Raw genomic sequence first — 22,121 nt, 5'->3', positions numbered from 1 at the left:
GCACCGCCGCCCGCAGCGCCCCCTGCCGCCGCCTCGGCCACCGGCGGACGGAGGGCGCGCCACTGCGCCTGCGCGGCGGGGAGCGCGCGGAGCGGGGACTCGAGCGGCCCGCCCCGCCCCCGCTGCTCCTTCACGGCCGCCGCCATCTTGTGTCGGGAGAGCAGCGCGACACGGGCGGGAAAGGTGGGTGGGAGGGGCGATGATGTAAGTATAACGTGAGTTATATTAAACAAAAGGTTCGTCATACGAGATGAGTTTGTTATACAAAATTAGTTTTATTATAGCAGGCGTAGGCACGTTTTGGAGACGTTGCTCTGGAAAAACTCTGTGAGCTTCTAATGCAGTACTTCCATAGGGCAAAGCCATATAAAATAGAACTGGGAGAATCAGGTTCTTGGTATCCGCTGGAGCAGAATAGGGGCGTTGGAAAGATCACTGCAATATCGGTGCTGTGGATTTCTGTACTTGAGGATTTTTTGCTCTTCCCAGGAAAAAAGCCCTGCAGTACTTACTTGGGCACTGGAGTAAAAGGTCTTTTGCACCAGCCTTATTCAGAACACTACAGTGGCAAAAGTAACTGGAACTTTAATTTGCTCTGATAGAAAGCCCATGGATTTTTTAACCTCGTTTATTCCCAACAAGGCCAGAATACATACATCCTCAGCTACTGCTGCATGTGTGAATTTTTGGACACCGCTGTCATGGCAATGGGGAATTACTGTGATTTAAGCACATTTTTTACCAGAGGGCAGCAGATCTTTGCTGAGGAGAAAGCATTGGTAACATTCAGAAATCAATATATTTGTGTGTACCAGCCCTTTTTTTTTTTAAACACAACACTATCCTGTGCAGGATTGGTGAGTTGCTAGTTTGTGAAGGCAAGGTTATTTCTCTTGCACAGACAGCTGGAGAAGAGGGTTCCTGGGCAGGTGACATGAATTATGTGTCTGTAATACACAGTCATGAGAGGTATCACTAGAAATATTTAGAATTTGGGGGAAAAGGCTTATGGTTTGTTGCCAAGGTGCTGACAAAGGAAACTACATCTGGAGTTCGGTACCCAGATTGCAAACACTGGTGTGCTTAAATCTATTTGCAATTGCAAATAGACCCCATTAATTCCATCGTTAGTACATTGTTGATTTCAGTGGGAAAGCTCACAGTAATGGGGGGCGAGCATGTGTTTAAGTCTTCTGAAAAATTAAGTTTTGCTTCCTAGCAGAACTGCTTCATCATTGATTACAGTTATATCAATATGACTATTTAAAATAGAAATAGTCTTTCTTTTAACTTGTAGCAGTTGCACTGGTTCCTCAGAAAATTGATAGCCATTCCCCTAAGTGGACAGAGAATCCCAGAATCCCAGAATGGTTTGGGTTGGAAGGGCCCTTAAAGACCAACCAGTTCCATAGCCCCCAGCCATGCACAGGGACACCTTCCACTAGATCAGGTTGCTCCAAGCTTCATCCAGCCTGGCATTGGACACTTCCAGGGGTGGGGCAGCCACAGCTTCTCTTGGCAGAAGTTTTCTTATATTTTAGCTCAGTTTCATGTAATCCATTGCTGGCAGTGCAAGGCTCTTACAACTTCCTATTTTAAAGCCTTTATTGTACTATATTGGTGGATCCAGTTTTAATCATATCTCACAGAATGCAAATCCTGTAGACATGGGCAAGGAGCAGCCTTTGAGCTATTTTAATAGTCTTTGGTGTATGTTTTTCAGGGAATGACAACCTTTCTTATGCAACACATCTGAAAACTGCCCGAAGCCTCGCCTCCTTTGTCAGATGAGAGTCATTGGATTGAGTATTTCTACTTTCTCACAGGGGAGAACATGAGCAGTTTGTCATTTTCATAAAAGTTGGGAGTTCCTGCATTTGGGGAAATTGCAGGTGTCAGCACATCCATCATGCAGGTGGCAGCCTTTCCCTGGAAAAATATGGATCAAATGAAGTGGTCCAGTGGAGAGTCATCACGATGGGTAGGGGCTGGCACATGTGACTGTGAGAAAAGTGTGAGGGAACTGGGCATGCTCAGCCTGGAGAAGGGAAGGCTGAGGTTCATACATGCAAAAAAGTTTGCCAGTGAGGACAGGCAAGGCAGTGGAGCAGGTTGCCTGGTGAGGTTGTGCAGGCTCCATCCTTGCGAGCTTTCAGGACCCAGCTGCTGAGCTGCCTGGTCTGATCCCAGAAGCAGTCATGCTGTCAGCAGGGGATTGCACTGAAGATGACGCTGAGATTGGCCCAGTGTTAGTAACACCAAAATCGTGAGTTCAATCCTCATATAGGCCATTCACTTAAGAGTTAGACTTGATGATCCTTGTGGGTCCCTTCCAACCCAGAATATCATGTGATCTGGAAATAAAGATTATGTGTGAGATAAGGAAGAAAGGACAGATGCAGGGAAATACCTGCCTTCACAGAGGGAAGTCGAATACCTCTGTTTCCTAAATCTCTGAGTGTAATGGGAGTAGTTTGCAGCTTGCAAAGCAACTGTGAATTTACCTGCTGAGCTGCCATCTAACCTGAGTGATTCTCTGGGGGGCTTGGGTTCTTCTGCAATGGGACCTACACGGTTATGCCTTTTTCTGTCCGAGGCACAACCTTATAACAAAATTTATCTGCAGGTTTCAATTCTCAGCTTAGACTATATAAACAAAAATATTCTAACAATGCTTTGGAAAACAGTTGTTTCATATTTACTTTGTTCTGTAAGAAAGAGTTTGCTGAATTAATCTGATGAGTCTCTTACTTCAAACACTTCCTTGTAGAGTTCTCTCACAATCCCCTAACAGCTCCTCCTGGACAAACCGGACAGACTTAAAGGCATCCCATTCCTCTAACTCTTAGCAGGTTGCCATGCCTCTCACTACTGACTGTGTTAAATAACTCAGTAAATGAATGTTACAACGTAGCTCTCGTTATCTGAGGTTGAGAAAACATCAGAGTAAGGGAGGCTGGGAAAGTGCTTCATGATACTAGAGACGTTTTCCACACTGTATGACTTCAGCAATGAATAGCCATTGAAAAGGGAGGTATCCAGAAAAGAAATATGTGCAAGCATTTGCCTGTCTTTGTTGTGCACCTCAAGCAAGTCTTCTTTGTCATGGTTGTTGTTGCCGCAGATGGTTACGCTCTGCTCTGGAAATTGTCCCTTGACCTTGTTTACCCGGAGCTTTCGAAGTCCCCAAATGGCCAGATATTCCGTTGGGAGAGGAGTGGTGCCACAGAAGGACAGCTTCAAATCCCACAACCTTGTGAAGTTGAGGACCATCTCCAGCACAGAGGTGTCTGTGAACCAGATGGTCAGGTGGCTGTTGTAGGTAGTTTTTTCCATGGTAGAAGGCAGCACTGTTTTGCAGTTGCACATCAAGTTTGCCAGGCAGTAATCACAGTCACGGATAGCCACAGAACAGCTGCAGTTGCGAACTGTGTTTTCCTTAGTGAAAAGTAGCGTGTGGTTCTTCTGACTTCTCACAAAACTGATGTGTATGCCAAGGAATCTGGCCAAAATGAGAGCCAGACAAATGGAGAAAGCAGGGTAGGCTATTGGCTTCATTAGCACTGGTGCCAAGCTGTCAAGTGTCTCCTCCTTTTACTGAATGATTTAGATCACTTGGCTTTACCTACTGAGGAAAAACAATTTCTTTATTATACTAAAGATCTCTCAATGGTTAATATTACTTTGCTTTTCCACTCATCATCTGTTGCATCTATTCAGAGCCATATTGCAGTTCTGTATCAAGGGGAAAAGCACAACCACACTGATTTAGAAAACAGATTGTGACTAAAGTTTGGGATTCTCTTTTCGCTCTTCTTTTGCTCTAAATGGTTTCATCTGCTTATAAGACAGCTTGTACACTCTCTTGTCTATGCAGACAGCTCCTGAGCCTGGCCTGTGCAGAGGTAAGGACAGGACAAGGAGTTGTGCAGGACAATTCCTGCTTGTTTCTCCTTTCTGCTTTCTTTGCTTCCCACCAGACAGGGGTGACAAAGAACCCTGTTCTCTACTTCACTGAGTGAGGCAGTCTGAGAAGAGCTAGAGGCAATAGTTTTGTTTTACACCTGAATTGCTAAGTAACCACTGTGATAACCTTTCCCTTAAACTGAGTGTGGGATATACTGGGAAAAGGGAGGGAGGGAGGGAGAGCAGTTAAGGGCGAAAGCATTGCTGGACACTGCGTATATCCTTCTGAGCTATGTGGAGTGCTGATAAATCCTGATTTTGATCCATGTGAAGCTACATCTGCTCCAGCCTTAGTCTGTAAGTTTTGAGGACCAGGGACCACCTCTCATTATGTCTTGGCACAGCAACTACTATAGGATAGATCCAGGCTTTTTCAGTTGCTCTGCCCCCACTTTATTTATCGTGGCAAAGCAAAATAGCAAAGCAAAATAGCAACTCCACACATACCTATGACAATGGAGCAAATTTCCATCCCAGCATGGGCCATGTCAAATGGTTGGGAGCATGTTTGGTGGGATTCTTGGATTCTCAGCTGCCAGCCCGTTGGTTTTCAGAGTGGAGTTGGATTTTACTAGGAGCATATGTGTTCTCCTGACATATTATTTGTTATATGATGGTACAGGCAATGAAGCAGAACGCAATTTCTTAACACAAATTATAAGGAGGTTGGCAAGTTTGTCTAATTTGATGTAACTGTTTTGAAGCACCAAGAAGCATTAGAGACAAGTTTTGACCAAAGATGACAGGTTCTAGTGAAAGCAGCAGTAGGGCACATGCTGGACAGAATTTGGTCCTTATCATGTAACAAGATTGATTCACATCCAGAATGCTTGTCTCCAGCACTTCAGAAAACATGGCAATACACCTACAGTTTTGTAGACTTCTGTTATTAATATTGTTCCTGTTACTGTTCGTTTTCTTATCTCATTGCTGTTTCCAATAAACTGTTCTTATCTCAACCCATGAACATTGCCTTTTGTGCCTCCAGTTGGAGGTGGGGGGAAGGGATCGTGGGAGGCTTTTTTAGTGGGAGTACTAAATTGGAGAATACCATTCCCAAACCATGACAGAAGGATGCAGACATTTAAGTTTTTAAATCAAATATTTAATCTGTGTTGTGGAACATACCAGAAATTCCAGTCCAACTGTTGGCTGATGTTTAACTCCAAAAGCCAGACTCACCCAAGCTGTAGCTGTTGTGGTATCGTTATTGCTAGTAATGTTTCCACTATCTAAGCATCTAATCATATTGAAAATCCTGTTACTAGACCTCCACACTGCTTATTTTCTCAGTCCTGAACAGTGGCTAACAGTTGTGATAGACCAGAAATCTGTAATACCAACACAGCTTCACAACTAAATGAAATTATTTGGATTTTTCTGTGTTGGAGGTAGTATTTGCAAGAAATTCTAGACAAGGTTGACAACATGAGTTTGGACTAAGTAAAAGAGATTCAAACTCCCACCTGTGTCAAAAAGAGTGATACTGGTGATACTGCTTTTTCCACTTAACATTTGAGGACTTTAATATTCATAAAACATCAGACTAAAATACTTTGATGCATCCTCATTAGTTTTAACTCTTGTTTCCTTTATTTTTCTCAGTACCTGAAGAGTGGAGAACCTTTAAAGTTCTCTACTGGTTTGCAGCCAACCAAAGAAAATTCTATTTCAGGTTTAGCTTAGCTGATAACATTCGAGCTCCATCCATCAGAATCCAAACAAAATTCTAAATTCTGGCATTCCAGGAAATCTAATCTCTAGAAATACTTTCTATCCTTCTCTGCTCCTTGCAAATCATTGATAGGATGAAACATTCCTGTCCAGTTCTCAGGATTTAGTTTCTGTGTGGCTTTGGTGAGGGATGTGCAAGAAGTGAAATATATGTTGCAGGTATGTGTCTGTGAAGTGTCAAAGTCACCTGCAATGCATCTTTACTTTACTAACTACTATCCACAGAAAAATGTGCATTATATGGTTCTTAATCAAACCACATTGCTGTCTCCACTGCTTAAGGCTTGGAAAATTATTTGCTTTCATTTTTAAGGATGGGGGAACTGCCTTCAGTGGGGCTCTTGGAGATACACAGAGCACTTTGTTGTAATATTGCCATGAAGATGAAATAAAATATGGGGTGATTTTCTTGCCTGTTGTGGTTCTGTGTTCTCCATCATCTCCAAAATTAAAAAGAACATGGAGTATCTTTAGAAAAGTGGAGAATGGTGTGTGTAGTACATCTTTCCACCATGGTCGCTCTCTGAGCATTACCCACTTCCCTTAACAGAGATAATTTATCCCTGAACTCACCAAAATAGTTTTAGACGCAACCTATAGAAACACAAAGAATGCAACAGACTGTGCTAAATGTCAAGAATTCCTGTGCAATTTTCTAGGGAAAACTGGTGGGTATATCTTCTCTTCCCTAAGTTTTCAGTAAAATTTAGCTAGACTTTCAGTATAATCAGTACTACTATTTAAAGTTTAATCCACCTGACACAATGGATTTTACAACTGGTTTCCATAAGCTATTTGACATTTCCTTATGTAACGCAGCAGCTATAGAAGTTCTGTAAAAATCATAGAAGCCTTTTTCAGCTTTCTAGTTTATATTAGAAGACTTTTGAACTCAGGAAACAAGAGTAGGATTTCAAATCTGAACTTGGCAAATTATCTGGGTGCTCTTCCCTCACTGATGGGTAACCAAAACCTACCCGCTTTTATGTATCTGTTCTGGTGAAAAGAATAACTCCTTTGTCTACAGAAGCTCAAGCTGAGAACAAGCTGGTTTGCATTTTATCTCCATATAATTGTCCAAAACAGCTGGTTTAGACCATCATTCTTGTCCAGCCTTATACCCACTGTTCATCAATGCTTGAAAGTGGCTGGAGTAATAAAACTGGTAACACATTTGCATACCAAAAGTGATTGAACTTTTAAATTATGAGAGAGATGATTGATAAATACATTTTTATTAAAACACAGAATGACTCTGTAGCCTAAATGTGGCATGCACTGAAGGAGTCTTGGACTACTGCTGAAGGTTTGGTTTAAACTTTCAGTTAAAAGAATCTAGAGCTCTACCAGGCTGCAAGGTGACCTCCAGCAGAAATAATATCACCTTGGTAAATACCTCTCTTTGTCCAATCCAGCAAAAAATAAATTTGTCTGAACAGATGGTGGTTTATTCTAACAACATGGTTTCTCCATGGTGGTATTATTTCTAACAACATCCCAGACAACCATGTTTCAAATGATGCATGCCCTCCACTCAACTGCACTGGTATTCGTTCTAAGTTGGTCTCATACAGTCAGCTAGAAATTACACAGTGTTTTGAAATTATGCTCTGTGATTGCAATGTTACCTTTTATGAGTTACTGGTCAGTTTTTGTTCCAGAGGTAAACTTCAACAAATTCCCCCACCCCTGCTTAGGTAAATTAGAGATAAAACCTACATTCCTGTCCTTGCCATCTTTATGTGCTCTGGTTTGGAACATACAACTAGAAGTAGAAAAAACAAGAGGCCAGTAAAACTAGGAGATAAACAGCTGCTGGGCCCTTTCACCAACCACCACCACCCCACCTTGCTGCCCAGAAGCAAAGTGTGGCAAGCACTTAGTGTGTGATAATGAAGTGAGAAATCAGTGTATAAGAACACTGTATAAGAACTCATTAGTGCCTTGAATAGTAATTAGACTGTATTGCCCAAGAGGTCTTTTCTTATGCCACGGTAAGCTGTCACCCACATTCACTAAGCAGTGGTAGCATATTGCTACCCCCTGGAAATTACTTATAGTTAATCCAATTCTTCAAACAGCTGAGAGTGTTTCCACAGCAGTTACCTGCCAATTACAGCATTAAAACACCTCAGAAAAGTTTTGAAGTGTGGATTTTGGTTTCTATGAACTGAAGATACCTCAGTTCTGGTTACCTCAGAGGGCAAAGGTTCAGCAATTACAAGAGTTTTGATAGAAACTCTGCCACTGAAAGGGCTTTATGGTAAACGGGGAGGTGGAAGTGAGATATGGTTGAGATCAAAAGATACTTAATTGGCCTGAAGATGTTCATTATCAAGAAGACCTTGGTGATTAGCATCATTTTCTTGATTTTCATCTGGCTGAAGTCTGAAGCTACCATTGTTTTCCTTGTAGACATCCCTGGGAGTGTTCAAGGCCAGGCTGGACAGGGCTTTGAGCAACCTGATCTAGTGGAAGGTGTCCCTGCATATGGCAGAGGATGGAACGAGATGGGCTGTAAGGTCCTTTCCAACTCAAAATATCCTGTGATTTTATGAGGGGCTGGGTGAAGGAGAGGCAACTGCAGCCCAGAGCTGGGATGGAGGAATGAAGGAGAAACAAGGAGTAAGAATCCTTCCTCAACAAGTCAGGAAGCTCTTTAACAGGCACAATACACAGAAAGAAAAAAACCTGAGCTCCTGGGGCAGTTTTTTTGCTAACTTTACAAGCCTGTTTTGACAAAAATAAAGGAAAAGAGAGAACATTTCTCTAGAAGAGCCCCCCATGCTGCTCTTTCTGTGGCTCCTGATTAGTGTGGTGTATATCCAATCCAGTGTTTGTTGTTCAGTAATGAGTTGTTCCTTCCATGCAAGAACTAGCAGAAAACTAGATCCCAGAAGCTGCCTCAGAGTCCCTGCAGCCTGCAGCGCTGGCCTGGGAGGGGTAAGGCCACTGCTGCTTTGCAGCTGGAATCTCTGCAATAGAGAGGGGAGAAAGGAAGCTGTACTCTCTTTGTGTGCAGCACAAAAATCCCAATTATTTTAGGGAAATTTTGCTTACTTCTGGTAGCAATAACCTGCTTCTGAAAAAAATTATTTTGAGTGATCTAAATGTAGTAAATCATGTGTTCATTTTTTTTGTCCTGAGTGGGGGCCTCTTAGGTGAAAATCAGACTAGATATTGATAGCAGCAGAAAATTATTCGTTTGATTGTTTCAGCCAGGCATGGTTTTAGATGTGTATCCTCCTTCCACCAAGGAAAACCCTGATTTATTATGTGTTATCCCAAAATTTTTCTAGTACAAGATTCCATCCCTGTTCCTTTTGCTTCACAGGTTTTGACTGCTACAGGAGATTTTCAGTGCTTATTTAGTAGTAGCATCATTTCAGGTTTTCGAATTTGCTTTGATAATTCCACCTTTTTTTTTTTTTTTCCTAATTGTAGGTCTCTCTATTAAGAAAACTGCAAAAAAACAGTAAAAAGCCTTTGACTATTGTGTGAGAATACTACTATCACAAGGAAAGTTTATCCTATTCAATGGAAGTTCCAAGCCTATGAAATTAATTTCTTCACAGGGTGTTTTCTTCCATTCTTTCTTCAGAAAAAAACTAATTAAAACCCCTCATTGATCACTTGTGCCAACATACACCCATCTGAAAGTGCTGTATTAATCAAAGAGGACCTTGAATCTGTATAATCTTGTGCATCTTGAGTAATGTACACAGGATGAATAGCAAACCCACCCAATTTAGATCAAAATGGCATTTTGAACTGAGCAGGTGTTAAAATACAAGATTACCGGAAAATGCAGTGAGTCAGTCCCTTAATAAACCTAATCTGAGTCTTGACTGCAGAGCAGCTACATAATCTGACCAGAAAGCCCTAGGGAGACTGCGGCCTTAAGGAAAACAAAATGCTGGGTTTGCTGGTTTTGCTGCATGGGAATTTTAGGAATTCCTAAGTGGGCTGATGGCTGAGAGGAATTTTGTTTGCTGTCTCTTTGGTTGAACAACTACTATACTTATTTAGTTAGTTCATAGATAAGTTGAGGCAAATAAGTTTGTGATCAAAGCTGAAGTTCTACAGCCTTTCAGGCTGCACTATGATCCATTCTTGTTGTCAATAGCTTGAAAATTATATTTGTGTCTGCTTGTGCAGCAGAAGCTGGGGCTACTGGCATTAGGTTGTAGCAGTGGAGTGCTCAAGTGTAGTGAAACAAATTCCTTCCCAGCAAGATAAAGTAGATAATACTGTAGCACTGAACTTGAACAATACACTGACCCTTGAAATATTCACTGTATGGGTATTTTGATACTCAGGTGTACACAGACTCCAGAACAGCCAATTCATCTATAAACACCTCTGTAAAATCCTCAAGCCTGGCCATCCTATGCAAAGCTTCTGTCCGCAGCAGAGGCAAACGTTACAGCAGGGAAGGCTGTGACATGGAACTGCAGGGAGGCAGAATATTAGGAGAAAAGTCAAAGGAAAGGAGGAAATCTTCTCCTCCCAAAGAATTGGGAGTGGTGATACCTCCCTTCTTCCCCCAGATGAAGGTCACCCTCAGCAGTTCACAGCCTGATTATTCCCAACCCTGAGAGAGCAGAAAGGAGGCATGTGCAAGATCTTCATTTTCATGCTGTGTTTCCTACATGCAGCCTGCACTTTTCCTAATAAAGAGCAGGGGACCCAGATGAGTGGCAGGATTTGCTTTGCCAGAACACACCTGAAGCTATTCCAGCTTGGAGGTGTGCACAGTACATGCTGTCTGGAAGACGGACATACACTGACCTGGGTATTCACATTTGAATTGCATCAGGATAAGCATTTACATAAATGAAAAGTGAGAAGGAAGTGTTACAAAGCTTTACCAGCATGGGAGGAGAGAACTGTTCTGCATAGATGTAAGGTAGAATGATTGGTGGAGTTGTGCTCCCTGGGATTTAAAGTTCAAGTATTCAAAAAAACTCAAAAGTGTGTATCCATCCATAAAGCATGAATGTGCAGGCTCACAAATGCACAGGTGAATTGTATTTTCATACAAGAAGTACTTTTGTAATTGTAAGGGATGCACAGTCAAAGCCCTGTTTGTTCATGTGTCCTCAGAAAGGGACACCTTCTGGGAAGCCAGGTGTCCCAAGGATGGGTGGTCAGCACTGTCCAAAAAGGACTTATCCTTGGTGGCTCAAGCTGAGAACTTCAACACTGAAGTACTTACATTCATTTTTAAAAGACTTTTTTAAATTTTCATTTTTTTATGTCAAACCAACTACTCCCTGGAGCAAGGGCACTTACACTGAGTGAACTTTAGGAAAGAAAGTTTGACTACAGTTTTGGTTATTTCCCAGTAACCTTTCTAACGTGACCTGGGACAAAAGTTGAAATTAAACATTACATGAAACTAAAGATTTGCTAATCCCAAAACATAATGCTGAAAATTACAGTGTATTGTAGCACTTGGGTTTCTATTGTTCAAATCCTAAATTAAGGGAAAAAAAGTGAGAGCAGAAAGCTGCATGATCACAAAGCTGGTATGAAATATTAGTGGTCACTAAGCAGCTGGAGACTGAAACTCTGGAGCAGGGCACCTTGGGGCCAGATAGCTCAGCTCTGTTCACTCAGATAGTGGATGTTGTCATTGCCATTGAGACTCCAGAGCTACACAGAGATAGTACATTTACTTTAGTTTGTCCTTACTGTATCACTGACTTTGTTTATAAATTAAATTACAGAATAAAACAGAGGTCCTAGATGCTCTTTCCTCGAGCCTTCTCTTCCAATGCTCTTCTCAAGGCAGTTTTTACTGAATAAAATCTCAGCTCCTGTCAGCTGGAATAATTCCCATGAAAATTCCTGTCCCCTTTAAAGATTTGTCTAAAGGAGTCTTTGCAAAATGGAGCAAAATCACCCCACCATTCTTTGTGGTTACTATTCATAGAACTATTAATTATTACCTTAGGCATACTAAACAATTGCAACACATGAAAGATAAACTTTGCAGAATATCCTACTTCACCTCGACTACAAAACAACAAATTTCAAACAAAAATACCTGCTAGGAAGAGTTGGAGAGGGAGAGATGGCCTCGTTCATAAAAATACAAGCTATTAAATGTTTCTCTCTTATTTACCCCCCTCCTTTAGAGCCAAAACAGTGACTTACTCTTTCTCTGGATGCCAGCAGATGGGTTCGTCTGTGATCAGTTTCCCGCTTGGCTGAACTTCTCAGCTGTGGCTGGGAGTGGGGTCAGTCTGCAGGGCAGGCAGCAGTGCCTTGTCTCTCACTCGATGCTGCTCTTTTATGTTGTCATGAGCCAGCACCCCATGGCATTCCCCCACCAGCCAGGAGTGTGGTCCAAGGTCTGCCCCAACCATTAACACCACCCGTGCCATTCTGTCAGGCACGAAGGGCTGGCCTGGAAATGCTCAGAAGTGCCAGCCAGCTCCCTGCTTGCTCTGTGAGGGGAGCTGGGGTGCTTGGCTGCTGACCTGTGTTCACAGGGGATTGGCCAGCCTGGTGTGCACAGACAGAGGCAGGACCTCTGGCACTTTGCTCCTCTCATGGCTCTGTGCTGGCCATCCACCTGGGGAGCCCTGTGACTGTCCCCATGGGACATATTCTGCTCTGTCTGCTTCCTGGGGACTTTGAGTGGAGGTTTAAAACAGAACTTCAGGCACAGTTGGAAAGCCTGCTCAGTCAACTGGAGGGAGTAACTGGAAAGCCGTAAGAGGAATGCCTGAGATCACCTGGCTTGAGGAGAAGAGGAGACTGTGAGGGGAAACCTCATAGCAGTGTGCGGCTTCCTCATGAGGCTGCAGAGGGGCAGGCACTGATCTCTGCTCTCTGTGACAGTCCCAAGGGAATGGCCTGAAGATGTATGAGGGGAGGTTTAGGCTGGATATTAGGAAAAGGTTCTTCCCCTAGAAGGTGGTTGGGCACTGAACAGGCTTCCCAGGTCATGGCCCCAAGGCTGCCAGAGCTTAACAAGCATTTGGACAATGCTCTCAGGCACAGGGTGGGATTGTTGGAGTGTTCTGTGCAGGGCCAGGAACTGGAATCAATGATCCTTGTGGGTCCCTTCCAGTTCAGGATATTCTATGATTCTATGAAATTTTCAGTCACAGCTTATCAGAGGCACAACTGGCTCTCAACTGTTCAAACATTGTGTATGCTTCTCCACAATCCAGCATGGAAAACGCCACCTTTGTGGCATGTTTTACATTCCTGTTTTCACAGCAGAGTACCTACTGAATGCTAGAATTTCTGCTGTTAGCCTGGGACTAACTGTCCTGAATAAGCAGAGAGATTATTTGCAAGGACTCATGAGCAGCTTCACAAGGAAATGCAGTAGGAGTACCCTAAAAATAATCATGAGGCAATGTGCTGTGGGACAAAGGCACTCTAGTAGGGCACATGTAAGGAACAAAGACTAAGATTTGCTGTGGTTCAAATGAAAAGATATTTGCTGCTTTTTCAAAAATGATGCCTGGCCTTTACATGCCCCAGGTCCCTCTGGGAATGGCCGATAACTGGTACCACTGAAAGGGCATTTGGCCAAAGTCAGGAGGAGTTAGGGTGCCATTCAGGGCCTGGACATACAGGCTTTTTTTTTATCTAGCAAACAGTGCACCTGGCCAAGCCATGAGCAGACAGTTTCTCCAGAAAGCTGTGGGAAATGGTGTCAAAGGCTTTACTAAAGCCCAGGTAGACACATCCACAGCCTTTCACTCACCTACTGAGCAGGTCATCTTGTCACAGAAGCCAGGTTGGTCAAGCAGGACCTGCCTTTCACAAACCCATGTTGGCCAGGCCTGATCCCCTGGTTGTTCTGCATGTGCCACATGATGGCACTCAGGATGGTCTGCTCCATCACCTTTCAAGGTACCTGAGACTTTTCCTCATTCTTTGTCTCTGTGTTTCCCCAGCCATCCAATAAAGGAGATTCTCCTTAGCCCCCGTTTTGTGGTTAATGTATTTATAGAAACATTTATTTTACTGTCTTTTACAGCAGTGGCCAGATGGGCTTCCACTCTTCTCATTTTCTCCCTGCATAACCTCATGATATCCTTGTTGGTTTCCTGATTTGCTGCCCCTTCTTTCAAGTGTCATAAACTCTCCTTTTTACTCTGAGTTCCAGACAAAGTTCTCTTCCTTCTGGCTGCTTCTTTCAGCATACCCTGCTCCTGCGCCCGGAAGATTCCTTACAGCACGTTCAGCCTTCCTGGCCTCCTTTGCCCTTCAGGACAGCATCCCAAGGGATGTCAACCAGGCCCTTGAACAGGCCTAAGTCTGCTCTCAGGGAGTCCAAGGTGGCAGTTCCGCTGACTCCCCTCCTTACTGCTCCAAGAATCCAAAACTCTATCCTTTCATGGTCACTGTGCCCAGGGTAGCCTCCCACCATAGTAACATGCACTAGTCCTCCTCTCCTGACAAACAGCACATCCAGCAGGTGCCTTCTCTAGCTGCCCCCTCACCAGCTGTGTCAGGAACATCTCTTCCACACACTCCAGGAACCTCCTGAACTCTCTCCTCTCTACTGGATTGCCCCTGTGAAGACAAGGGCTGGCCATCATGAGACTTCTTGTCTGCCTCTTGGTCCTGGCTGGGTGATCTGTACCCAGCTCCCACCTGGATTTCTGCCCTGTTGGCCTTCCCCATGATTCTTACCCACCAACCCTTGACACTTGCATCACCACTGTCAGGCTCTAGACAGTCAAAACACTCCCTCACATACAGGGCTACCACACCACCTCTCATTCCTTGCCTGTCCATTCTGAAGAGTTCATCACCATCCATTGCACCACTCCAGTGGTGCCAGTCATCCCGCTATGTCTCTGTGATGGCAACTATGCCATAGTTTTCCTCTTGCACCATGCCTTCCAGGTTCTCCTGTTTGCTGCCCACGCTGCAGGCGTTGGGGCAGATGCACTTCAGCTGGGTTATTGATCCTGATGCCTTTTTGGGGAGAGAAGCTCCAATTCCTGAGTGACCATTCTCAGGAGCTTCCATGGTTTCTAGCACATCAATAACACTTGCATCCTTGCCGCTTCATGGATCTCCATTCCCTACATCTACTGAGATGGTAGCCTGAACGACCTCACTAACACACCATCCCTCAAACAGCATCAAGCCACTCCCAGGCTTATCTCCAGTGACCTGGTTTTTATCTCCTTTCCCCTTCAAATCCAGTTTAAGGCTCACTCAACATGGCCTGCTAACTCCTGCACAAAGATCCTTTTCCCTCTGAGGCAGGTATACCCAGTTTGCCACCAGTAGGCTTGTTGTCATCTAAACTGACCCATGATCAAAAACCCCAAAAATTCTGTTGGTGGCCTAAAGCCAGGGATTTGTCTGTACAACTTTCCTGTTTCTACTCTGAGCAGTAGCCCCCCCAGACCAACCTCCCCAGTTTTACTGCTGACCATGACATCCTGTGGTTTGGAATATGCCTGGGGTCAGTTGGGGTCCAATGTCCTGGCCATGTCCCTTTCCAACTCCTTTCACACCCACACCCTACTTGCTGGTGGGGCAGCGTGAGGAGCACCAAAGACCTTGATGCTCAGCACTGACTGAAACATCCCTGGTTTATCAGTGCTCCCTCCAGCAAAAATCCAAACCACAGCCCCAGGGAACAAATGGAACGCCTCCTCTGCCCAACACAGTACCTTCTCCATCCCTTATTCTATGCCATGTACATCCTGCTCAGGTCCAATACCCACCACCCCCTTCCCACCCTTAGCTATCATGCACAGATATCATTCCCCTCATCTATGGACCACTACTATGAAATGTACATAAAATGCCCATAAAATGTCCACAAATGTTCACAAAATCATAGAATCACAGACTGGTTTGGGAGGGACCTTAAAGCTCATCTTGTTCGAAACCCCTGCCATGAGCAGGGACACCTTCCACTGGACTCTCCATGCCCTATCCAATATGGAACATTTCCAGGGATGGGGCATATACCTGCTCTAGTTTGGCTTTCTGCATGGCTGCAGTGCCTCTAAGGGTGTACCTGCTCTTTGGTGGCTTATGCATGGCCACACACTTTCAGGTGTTCCAGCATGACCTCCAGCACAGCTACAGACAACTTCAAGGTGTACCTTCTCTGGCATGGTCTTATCCTTGGGGCACATTCCCTTCAGAGGTGCTCCTGCTGCAGCACGGACATACCCACAGGTCACAGTAAGCAGAAGCAACCACTAATGAGAACCAGGCTAATTTACAGTAAGGCGAGCACAGGAGCCTGTGGTTTTACTTTCCCTTCCTCCTTAGCCTCCAGGGCTGCCCTGGCCAGGCTCTCCTCCCACCAGAGCTTACTTCTTGTCCCAGGTGCCCCGAGGGGACAGTGTCTCCTTCTCCTCACCAGAGTCCCCCTAGCTGGATTCCTGCCCTCAGGCAGGAATAGTGCTGCTTGTACTTCCCCCACTACAGCAAATCCTCTGTGTGCCATCCCAGTGAGCCCCAGGACCCCTCCTCCTCGGTGTCCCCAGCACCTCCAGCTCTCATCCCCCTGACCCCTCATCACCCATTGATAACCCCCATATCTGGCTGTTGTCCATCTCCTTGCTGGCTGACGGAGCCCCTCATCTGGGGAGGACCCTGCTCCTGATGGACATGAACCCTGCCGGTATTTGGGGGTGATGGGCGAGCATGGCCAAGTTGCTGCTACCAGCATAGGAGGAGTCAGAGGTGGCTGAGCCACATGACTGATAAAGTCTTGGGGGTTCACTTTGGCTTTGGCGCCCAGCTGTAGGCTGCCATCCCAATGTCATGAGCCTTGGTCCCATGGTCCCACTGCTTTGTTTCTGAACCTCCAAGCGTGCTGTGCCCTGCTGTGCAGACCTGGGTCCCCAGGGAGAGGTATTGCTGCTGACCTGAGCCACAGCCTACGCTGTCCTCAGCAGCACAACAGGGATTGGGGGAAGCACTGCGTGCTGGGTCAGGAGCACCCCGCACCCATGCACTCAGAGGGTCAGGACATGCTGCTGGCTGGGACCCAGTAGGGCTGCTCCACCCAGCAGGGTGACACAGCAGGGCAGGTCTCAGCTGGTGCCGGCATCAGCGTCTGGGTCAGTGCTGGGACATGTGCTGAGGAGGGGCTCTGGACTGTGATGCAGCTGGGGTGCTTTCCCCCAGCCTGCCCTGCATCTCTCAGCAGCCCCTCCCAGGCCCCGCCACTCTCCCTGAGCTGACCTTGCTCCTGCTGCCACACCTCTGCAGCCACTTGAGGAGCAACCAGTTGCTTCCCTGTTCACAGCACCGTGGCATCTGGGGGCTTCCCTCAGGGTGGCTCTGCCCTGATGGAGCATCTACCCTGATGGAGCAACTGCTGGCCAGGACCCTGGCTGCTGGCAGCCCCCCACACCAGCAAGACCTCCACCTCATCAAGGAGATGGTGTTGGACATGGCCCCCACCTTCTTAGGTGCTACTGTGTCCACAGGAGCATACCAGTGCCACCAATCTATCCGTGTCAGCTGCTCCACCTCCACCTTTCTCTGGAAAACAGGCAACCTGCCCTTCAACTGGGATGCCATCTTCATGATGGAGACCTGCTACAGTGTCCCTACCAAGGACTTCTTCCATGAGGACAAGGAGGTCCTCATCCCGCTTTTCCAGATGTTTGAGGTGGCTGACATCGCCCTCTTCCAGCTCTGTTTCTGACTGTGCTCAGCACCTACAACTGTGAGTTTGTGAGAGGTGATGAACCCGCAAGACAGTCTCTCCAGCCACTGGGCCACGGGGACATGTGGCAGGGAATGGTCCTGTCCCACCAGCCCTGCCAGGACAGGGATGTCTCGATCTTGGTTGTGGGGTGGGCAATGGGGGCGTGTGCCATGGGCACCATGGCCTTGAGCATCTCTGAGCTGCTCCGACCTGGGGTTTGCACTAGGATCCATGGGCAGCAAAGTGTGACACAGCATGGCATGGCACAACACAAGATGGCACGGCATGGCTGTGCTGTGCAGTGAGGAGCATGCTGCTGCCATCACACTGCAGCAAGGAAAAGGGTCGGGGATGGAGCCACCAGCATCACAGGGACAGCAGGACAGAATGGGGGACACAGAGATATCCACACACAGTCCTGCACAGCAGATATCTGTGCCCAGCTCAGCCTGGCCATAGTGCCACTGCCCCCAGGATATTGGCTGAGCCTGGCAGAGGCCTTTGCTGAGTGGCAGCTGGGGTGTCGGGATGCAGCTGAGTGTGGGGTCTGTGAGAGGCTGTCCCAGGGATGGAGGCTGGCACTAACCGAGCCTAGGGGGTGTAGCAGGGCTGCCTTGGGCGAGTCCCTGCCCAGGTGGCTGCACCGCTGCTTGCCTTCCCCTGGCTCCTAAGAGTCACTGTGGGACTGGGGTGTCCCCAGGGGGCTCCTGTGGCTCCCTCCCCATGAGGGCAGCTCATGGGGGCTGCATCTGGAGGCTTCTCCATCCCCCCCATCCTTATCCCTCACATTCTGAGCATCCTGAAGTGTGACGCCCATAGCCCAGGGGTTGCTCAAGGGGTTCGGGATCTGTTCCCCAGCCTGTCCCACAGCCCAGGGGGGTTGCAGCCCCCACAAGCACCTGAGGGAGCAAGAAGGAGGCTGGCACCCAAGAGCAGGGGCCCTGCCAGCACAGGATTGTTAGGGGGCTGCCCCATGGAGCAGCAGATGGGACTCAGCAATGCCATGCTGATGCCATGAAGATTTTTGCCTTTTCTTTTATACCCCTGTTATACCTTTTACAACTTCTGTATTCCTAGTGCTTTTTGCCTACATTCTTGGACTTGTTTGTCAAGCTGAGAATCTGAACATTTTAGAAGCTTCGTAGTTAGGGATCAGTGTGCCTCAGACACCAAGGTCCTCTCCAGAACATATTCTGTAAACCAAGATAGAACCATCCAGGGGAAGGTTCCTTGGGGAGGGGGGGCTCACTTGAACCTCTCATTGGGGAATCTTTGATAGATATGCTAATTAGTAAAACCTATAATGTTATACCCAATGTTGGGGGGGAAGAAAGAGAGACACAGAGACACAGGGAAAGACTTGGTGGGGTGCATCTCGATGCATATGACCTGGATGTGTACACCTAAGGATCCTTAAAAATAAATACCAAGGTAAAATCCCTTTTCCCCTTCTAACCATGTATGCCTCTTGATCTTAAGACCAGGAAAAGGCATCAGTTGCTGGCGACCACGAAGGGACCCTAAAGACCTTGAAACTCACAGTCTTGGGTTGGAACACATCTTGCTTTGCCCCTCTCTTTGCCGGCAAATTACAGAGGAGCCAGAGCAACAATCTAAGACTGTGACCAGGACTTTAGGACCCAGCACGAAAAGGCATCAATGCTGGGGAACAGCCCCAACCCCCCAGGTGCAGAGAGGGATGTGATGGGCCCATCTCCCGGGGCCCCTGCAGCCCAGGCCTTCCCCACCCATCCCCTCCTCCAGGGCAGGGCACAGCCATGCTGGCAGGTATTCCCTGGGCAGAACTGGGACTGACTGTGGCTCTCCAGCCCTTCACCAGGCAGGAAGGGGTTCAGGAATGGATCCTGCCCTTCACAGGCACCACGGCTACCTCCTCTCCCTCCCTCCTCATCCCACAGGTGCCCTCTACACCCATGGGCAGCACCATCTCCAGGATGCAGGTAACACTGGGCAGCCTTGATGTAGTTTAATAAACTCTGGGGTCCCAGAGCCAGCTATGGGCAGGGCTGGTGCCAGCCAAGGCAGCGCTCCTGGCTCAGCTTGGGGCACCAGGAGCCCCACTCACAGTGGGGTCAGCACATGTGGGGCCAGCACATGTGGGGCCATGCAGTCCCCAAAGCAGGTAACAGAGACGGGTCTCTGGAGGTGTCACATGCCCAGGCAGTGGTGTGGGGCTGTCAGAGCAGGGCACTCACCCAGCATGAGTTGCTCCCCCACCTCAGCCCAGCCCCGCACTCTTGCCAGTGACAGGGGCCAGTGCTGGGAATGGCCATCGCACCTCCCTGGTGTCGACACCGAGGGGACTGAGCACCACGCAGGTGAAGTTGGTGTGCAGGTGCTGGGTGTTGAAGGAGCTGAAGTGCAGGTCACGGTGCAGGGTCAACCCTGAGCCCTCCAGCGCCTCTCTGTGGACCCAGTGGGGACCAATCAGTGCCCACTCCAGGCTGGCAGACCCTGCCCCAACCGGGGCTGCCCCACTGTCACTGCCCCTCAGGACCCCTGTCCCCACACTCACTGCACTGTCCCCTCACGCACAGCCCCGTCCGGGTGCAGGCTCTCCACGAAGGAGCCGTTCTCCAGCCAGTAGAGCAGCGTCAGCTCCGGCAGTCCACTCAACGCCTCGCACGACACGGTCACGCTCTCACCTGCAGCCGGAGGGGGCCTGAAGGTCAGGGGGGCTGCAAGGCTCCCCAGTGCCCCCCAGGAACAGGCACAGCCCCCCTCCCCAACTAAGGGGAACATCCCCCCACCTCATCAGCACCCCGAAATCTTGACTGTGGGTGGAGGATTCACCTTGTGTCTGCTGGAGGCTGGCACAGGAGTTGACCCCCACTGCAGCCTCTCCACCCTTAGGCCCTGCCATGGCAGTGAGGGTCTCTCACCTGGGTGGGGGGGCTCTGCCGGCATCCGCAGGATGGTGATGCTGGGCGGCGGCAAGGCCATGGCACCTGGGGGAGCAGAGTGGGGTGAGGCAGGAGGTCAAGAGTGACCCCGAGACCCCACATTTTTGTAGTGGGTGAGGGGGCACGGTCCCATAAAGGGACAGGGGCACTGCTTGTCCCCAGACCCCTGCACAGGCCTCTTGACGGGCATAGAGCCCGGGGCTGACCTTAGGCTCCCCGGCCCCCCAGTAACCCCCACTTACCTGTGCAGCGAGCGGCCAGGCCCCAGCAGAGCAGGAGGATCCAAGCGGGGGCTCCCAGGGGCCCTGCGGGCAAAAATGGAGCTCAGTGCTGGGCACACAGGGATGCTCGCCATGAGACTGGGGCGGTTCCCGCAGCATTCCCTGAGCCTGGGATGGTCCTGTCCTCTCAGCATCCTCCCAGCTGGCCATGGTACCCCCAGCATCCCCCAAGTGGAGGATCCCGTACCCTCGCATCCACCCAGCACCCCCCGAGTCTGGGATGCTCCCGTACCCCCCAGCATCCTCCTCCCCGGGTCCCTCAAGTCGCGGCTGGTGCTCCTCAAGGCTGTCTGCCCACCGCTCCGGTCCATGCGGAGAGACCGCGGCTCAGACACGGGGCGGCGGCGCTCCGGCCCGCGGCGCTTTATCAGGCGGCCCGGGGAGGGGCGAGAGGCAGAGCCGTGACTCACCGGGAGCCGCCCTCGGTCCCGGCCGCGGCGACGTGGCGCGACGCCACCACACGGGGACCCGCACCTGGACGCTGATGTGTGTCGATGGGTCCTTTGCCGCCATGTCCCCAAGCCCCCAGAACGTGCCTAGTGTCCCCAGCACTCCATGTCCCTGGGCTCTCTGTCCCCTGCACCTGGGGGTACACAACCCTCAGGCACTCCCATGACCGGCATCCCATGACCCTCCCCGCCCCACATCCCCCACTGCCCCTGAGGGAGCATCCTTGGGCTCCCCAGGGATGTAGGAGTGGGGCCCAGCTGGGCCCCCCAATGTCCAGCACATAGGGCGCCGGCTGAGTGTCACAGGATTCTGAACATGCTGGTTTGCTCATCAGTGCTTTGGGATCAGGGGCAAGGCACGGTCTGCACAGAAGGAAGGTGGGTGAAGCCCCCAGGAGACTGAATAAACAATGGCTGGGGGAGCCTGGGTGCTGGCCTCTGGGTGGCCCAGCTGGTGCAGGACAACATCTTAGCAGATAGAAACCCCTAGGGCTTTAGTTCTCGGCTGCGGGAAGTCTCAGCAGGGGACTGGCTGTAGCAAGCCCTCTCCTGTGTCCCACAGCAGTGTCCCAGCCCCAGAGCCAGCCCCGTGACAGCAGACGTGGTTTCAACAATCCACTGTCTACAAAACCAGGGGCCAGCCCCTGCACCCCACTCCCCAGCAGCACCAAAGCCGGGAGCCAGTGCAGGCACAGCCATAGGGCAGAAGCAGCCACTTGAGTCACAGGCCCTAGCAAAGGCCTGGAAAAGTCCCTAAACTCCCAGTGAGTTTTGTTATCCCTGTTCCCAGCAGAGCAGGAAGGTGGCAGGAACAGCAGTGTGATCTTGGAGACCTGGCAAGCGTGATACATTCCCAGCCTCCTGCTGGGATGAGGCCAGAGGCTGCATCTTCCCCACAGCAACCATGGGTATCCAATGGGCAGTGATGAGCCAGAAGCAGCAGCCAGCTCCTCTGCCACCTCCCTGCTCCCACCAATACCAACCAACCAGCTGAGCTCTGGATCCTACAGGGTGAAAGAGGTGGGCAGGAAATGCAGATAGGTGCTTGGTCATCGTCCACGCAATATCCTTCCCCCGGGACAGATGAAAGGAGGAA

General features: G+C 48.7%; 2 protein-coding genes across 7 annotated transcripts; both read right to left on the bottom strand.

Annotated features, from left to right (window-relative positions):
- Window positions 1-251: 251 nt before the first annotated feature.
- On the bottom strand, window positions 252-3,622 carry C2H21orf62 (chromosome 2 C21orf62 homolog). Its single transcript, XM_032098214.1, has one exon. It carries the CDS (start codon window positions 3,556-3,558, stop codon window positions 2,890-2,892), a length of 669 nt encoding a protein of 222 aa, XP_031954105.1. The 5' UTR covers window positions 3,559-3,622; the 3' UTR covers window positions 252-2,889.
- On the bottom strand, window positions 3,540-22,073 carry IL18BP (interleukin 18 binding protein). 6 transcript variants are annotated; one of them, XM_032098236.1, is made up of 6 exons: window positions 20,764-22,073; window positions 20,538-20,600; window positions 20,275-20,340; window positions 19,908-20,037; window positions 19,588-19,797; window positions 3,540-3,625 (listed from the first exon to the last, which is right to left on the bottom strand). In XM_032098236.1, the coding sequence occupies exons 1-5, from the start codon at window positions 20,885-20,887 to the stop codon at window positions 19,611-19,613; spliced, it is 570 nt and encodes a 189-aa protein (XP_031954127.1). In that variant the 5' UTR covers window positions 20,888-22,073; the 3' UTR covers window positions 3,540-3,625; window positions 19,588-19,610. The 6 variants fall into 6 exon arrangements, with proteins under 6 accessions (XP_031954127.1, XP_031954113.1, XP_031954121.1 ...); XM_032098222.1 differs by lacking the exon at window positions 3,540-3,625 and adding an exon at window positions 5,910-8,675; XM_032098230.1 differs by lacking the exon at window positions 3,540-3,625 and adding an exon at window positions 5,910-8,294.
- Between the last annotated feature and the right edge of the window lie 48 nt (window positions 22,074-22,121).

This window comes from Corvus moneduloides, chromosome 2 (assembly GCF_009650955.1).
Source record: "Corvus moneduloides isolate bCorMon1 chromosome 2, bCorMon1.pri, whole genome shotgun sequence".
Taxonomy (NCBI): domain Eukaryota; kingdom Metazoa; phylum Chordata; class Aves; order Passeriformes; family Corvidae; genus Corvus; species Corvus moneduloides.
This window is presented reverse-complemented; position numbering and strand designations above follow the sequence as displayed.